The sequence below is a fragment of the Protomyctophum bolini genome (assembly GCF_963924005.1).
Source record: "Protomyctophum bolini genome assembly, chromosome: 19".
Taxonomy (NCBI): domain Eukaryota; kingdom Metazoa; phylum Chordata; class Actinopteri; order Myctophiformes; family Myctophidae; genus Protomyctophum; species Protomyctophum bolini.
In genome coordinates, this window is record NC_137880.1 from 6,170,788 (window position 1) to 6,175,787 (window position 5,000).

At 41.8% G+C, this 5,000-nt stretch overlaps 1 protein-coding gene across 1 annotated transcript in view; it reads right to left on the reverse strand.

The window, feature by feature from the left end:
- vta1 (vesicle (multivesicular body) trafficking 1) overlaps nt 1-5,000 on the reverse strand; it is an 80,806-nt gene that overhangs the window by 27,878 nt on the left and 47,928 nt on the right. Inside the window, exon 4 of the mRNA XM_080790576.1 lies at nt 3,959-4,034. Within this exon, the coding sequence (XP_080646702.1) occupies nt 3,959-4,034 (76 nt within the window). The remainder of the gene's footprint in view (nt 1-3,958; nt 4,035-5,000) is intronic.

Sequence of the window (5,000 nt, forward strand, 5' to 3'; positions counted from 1 at the left end):
ATAAGAGGGTCCAAAACAATGGAGGTGGCCTGCACTGGGCCGGAGCCTGTGTGTTTGGTTAGCCTTAAGGCTGTGGAGGCAAAAAAATATCTGTAAATCGCGTTTAATGAAAACACAAAACACAAATCCATGAATGCTTTTGCCTTAACCCATTCAGGACCGCGGGGAAACCCCTTTTGTTATACTTGAGCTGTTGGAAGAAATAAATAGCAGACCTATACAAGCTAAAGTCAAAAATCTAGCTACTATAGCTACTCGGTGGCGCGCTATGAGCTTGTAGATCTGCTATTTTTCAATAGCTAAAGCATAGCATAATGCTAACGCCAAAAGGGTGTTCCCGAACCAAATGGGATAATGGGTTAAATTTGGGTGGAAGGAAAGGGGCTCCCGCGCTGTGCTACAGGAAGATATACACAACGTGCACAGCAGGGAACGACAGGATTTTATTCACCCCCGCCTCCCTCCTTTTTTTTGCTTTTCATTTCAGACACTGCAAACCCACCCATGCTTTTATGGGATTATAAACGTCATTATATCATGGGGTAAAAGAAAAACCTCATACGGCATTTATTTTCCAATACATTTATGTCATTTTTTTAATACTTTTGTCGTATGACAGTGTTGGTTATACATACATTATGTTATAATTTAGCTATTCGAAAATAGCAGATCTACAAGCTCATAGCGCGCCACCGAGTGGCGCGCTACGAGCTTGTATAGGTCTGCTATTTTTGAGAAATCGTTCAAATGTGCCTCAAATCTTCCCGAAAATTGCCATGATTTTTTATTTATTTCAACGTCAGGGCCTGAATGGGTTAAGTTGCATCTGCTAAATGCCTAAATTGTGCTGCCTCTAATAACACAAATGATGTTTGCAAGCCAACACAGCTGATTACCCGCCTTAACTAGGCCAAATGTCGGATAATATCCGATATTATATAGACAAGGTCACAACAACGTAAAGGTCTATATGAGTGGTTCCCAAAACTTGCCATTGTTTCTTCCATGACCTACACTACTTTACCCTGTGATAAATGATGTTGCCGCTCTTCGAGCTTGGGCGTCGACAGGCCAATTACATGATAATCTTTGGGGTCCTTGACCACTGACATAGACAATTTTTTTTCAGAAAACTATGATTTAGAAGACATTAATGTAGAATGTGTTCTTCTGGGGTCTACATGGGTAAAAATAAAAAAAAGAATACAAAATATATATTCCGCTCCAGCTTTTAATAAACGGACAATAAAGTTCCGGAAAGGCCTGTAATAATCGAAACCTCGACACACACACACGTGACCAAAAGTTGCGTCCACTTGGTTATACATCCGTGTGTGCACTCTCAGATTGCATTTTATTTGATAATCAAAAGAAATACATCTTGGTCTGGAGAATCTTGTGTTTTAAGAATCTCGGAAAATTGTGTCGTGATTCGAATTTAGCATGGTGAGTTGAGTGAATTGATGCATGCCTACTGTACCAATTGTGACTATTTTTTCTGATACAGTGACAGGAGAGACATTCTGGGGGGTTGAGCACCCACTGACAGAAACATGTTTTTTCCCCCAGAAAACTGTCATGCTTTAGAAGACTTATTTTTATTTAGTTTTGTTAGAATCGGCCTCAGGTCTAAAATGCGTAACTTATATATACCCGGCAGCGACTTTATCATTTTACTGTGACTGTACAACATCAATGAATACTGTACACACTAACAGCATGACACAAATACCTCTATAATATGGACATTATCATTGTCGTCATTTATTACGGTCTCGTTGTTTTTAGGGTTGGAAGTGCCCATTCTGGTGTTAGCATCATGTTTTGCTTTAGCTATTGAAAAATAGCAGACCTACAAGCTCATAGCGCGCCACTGAGTGGCGCGCTACGAGCTTGTAGGTCTGCTATTTTTGAAAATTCGATGAACGACTGACATTTTTTTAGAATCTGATCTCAGGTCAGAATGGGTTAATCAGACCCAGTGTGTGTCCAGTGGAAACCTCGTATGAATCTGATCTCAGGTCTGCCAGGAGTTATAGGGCCTTTGATCCTCCAGCAGACAGACGACGTCTGTCAAAAGACAGCGCCTTGGCAAGGAGCTTATAGCGATGAAACACGTTCCTCCGTTATCCCATTGTGGACGAGGGGGGGAACAAACCCCTTTTGGTGTTTTAACGATTATTATAAACTTTATAAGCTATTGAAAAAAAAATGGCAGATCTACAAGCTCATGGCACGGCGCTATATACGAGCTTGTGGGTCTGCTATTTGTCTTTTAAGAATCGTGAATATTGCGGCGCAACTCTTTGAATATTATATTCTTTCAGAGTGAACGTTTTTTTAACTCAAATCTTTTGTTTCTTGGGGAGGGTGGAGGGGGTCCCTGGAACAAGATATTTTGTTTAGATGGAGGTTACATTATATGTTTGGGGGTTCCTTTACATGAAATAGTTTGAAAAACTACACTGACACGGAAACGTAGGTTTTTCCGACGTCGTCGTCCTCAGGTCGAAATGGGTTATCTGGTGGTTACTATCGCAACATTTGATATGCGCAACGTTGCTGGCACGTCGACACCTCAGAGGGTGTCAAGCTGGTTGCAGGCTGTGAGCCAGGGAGGATCCTATCTCTCTCTCTCTCTGTCTCTCTCTCTCTCTCTCTCTCTCTCTCTCTCTCTCTCTCTCTCTCTCTCGACACCAGATTCTACAAAATGTTGTCTTAAATCCTGACAGTTTTCTGAAACGCCTCATGTTTCTATATGTTTCAGTGGTGCTCAAACTATCTCATGTCTCAAGGACCCCCAGAATGATCTGCATTTGGCTGCGGACCCTCATCGGACCCCCCCCCCCCAGTAACCGTTGCTGACGTGGTATTGGCCCAAGAACGGGCTTGGGGGTGGGACTTAGCGAAGAGCTAATTGTAATTTGTTTGGTTTATTTTTCTTCCTTTTCAGGCTTCACAATTAGAAAGGAGGTCCCGCAACGCTGTCTAACGCAAGTCAAAAGAGCGTTGTCTCACTGAAAGATGACTACAAATATGGGTGCTTCTGTTCTTTTGGTTTGGCGCCACGACCAGCTGAAAATGATCATTATGATTCTAGGTAGATCCCGTTGACTTTCATTCCCGTCCCCCGTCCCGATCACGGGATTAATAAAAATGTTAATCCCATCCCATGGGAATCCCGACAAAATGTCACTCTCAACCGATACCGATTTTTCCCGATACGATATTTATATATATTTTTTATAGACCACGTATGCCAGATCTACAAGTTCATAGCGCGGCACCGAGTGGCGCGCTATGAACATATATGTAGGTCTTTTTTTTTGTTTTTAATCGTTAAAATGTGCCTCAAATCTCTTTCGAAAAATGTGATTTAGAAAACTTTTTTTTTTTTTTTCTCGACGTCAGGCCTGAATGGATTAATAAAGCTCTCTTTTGGGGTCTCGGAAAAGCAAAAGGTTTTGGGGGGGGGGGGGGGGGGGGAAACCACTGTGTCCCAAAAAGAGCCATATAGGACTTAAAGGCAGAGTAAGTGATTTCACTTAATTCAAATATCACTTATTTTTTTGTTTTGTTGTGATAATCCTCTCTACTATAGAGTGTGCTGACCATATAAGGAGTTCCTCCCTGTCCCCAGTTAACCCCTGGGGGGGGGGGTCAAAAAACCTTAGGTTTCGTTTTTGACTCTCTATCCTGATTGGACGAAGGCTTAGGTCCCACAGCCAAAAACGAAACCTAAGGTTTTATGAGTGAAATCACTGAATATACCTTTAATTAACTTCTTTTTTATCAACTCCCACAGCGCAAACAACGCCATTAACGCCGTTTTAAAACGTGTATAACGTTGGGCAAAAAAATAAAATAAAAAATATATAAATTAAAATAAATTTAAAAAATGTATAGAAACTGGCAGTTTTTTGCGCCCCCTAGTGGCGACGGAGGAGTTAAGTTATACCTCGTCGGACAGCTCCCCGAACACGGTGAGGACGTCCACCAGCAGACTGGCCGTGTAGAAGGACTTGATCATGTTCCTGGGTAGAGAGACAGAGAGAGACAGAGAGAGACACCATGTAGAAACAATGTTACAATTTAGGCATTTAGCAACTTCAGTGACTCCACTTAATACGTCTCGTTCCTGACCAGCATCACTGTCGTGGCGATACTAATGTTAACCCGTTCTGACCTGAGATCAGATTCTCTAAAAAAAAATCTTCTATACATCCTGACAGTTTTCCCCATTCTGACCCGAGATCAGATTCTGAAAAAGAAAATTATTCCATGTCAGTCGCTCTTCGATTTTTCAAAATAGAAACATAGCTTTTTTTTCAGAAAACTGTCAGGATGTAGAAGACGTTTTTTTTTAGAATCTGATCTCAGGTCAGAATGGAAAACTGTCAGGATGTATAGAAGACATTTAGTATAATCTGATCTCAGGTCAGAATGGAAAACTGTCAGGATGTAGAAGACGTTTTTTTAGAATCTGATCTCAGGTCAGAATGAAAAACTGTCAGGATGTGTAGAGGACATTTTAGTAGAATCTGATCTCAGGTCAGAATGGGTTTTAAAGTGGTTCAATAGTTGTCTGGGCTATATACACGAGGCCAGAAAGACAACAACACTTTTATATAATCACAAGCAAAACATTTATACGTTGAACATTGAACTAAACGAAAACGCATCGAAAACGGACGCGCCTGGGACGTATATATCCTCAGTGACGTATAATAATGAATTGCAATTTTTATAGCGCTTTTTCCAAAAGTGCTCAAAGCGCTTCACAACGGTTCATTCATTCATACGTTATTGGAGGCGAAGCAGGCGAAACAGTCGAAACGTCCGCACTTCCCACATTCAACACACCGACGGTGCAGGCGAGCTCACACCGAACGACTCACTGGAGGAAACGTTGGGGTTCAGCGTCAAGGACACTTCGACATGTAGGACAGGAGGAGCCGGGATTCGAACCCTGCCGACCTGCTCTATACCTCCTGAGCCAC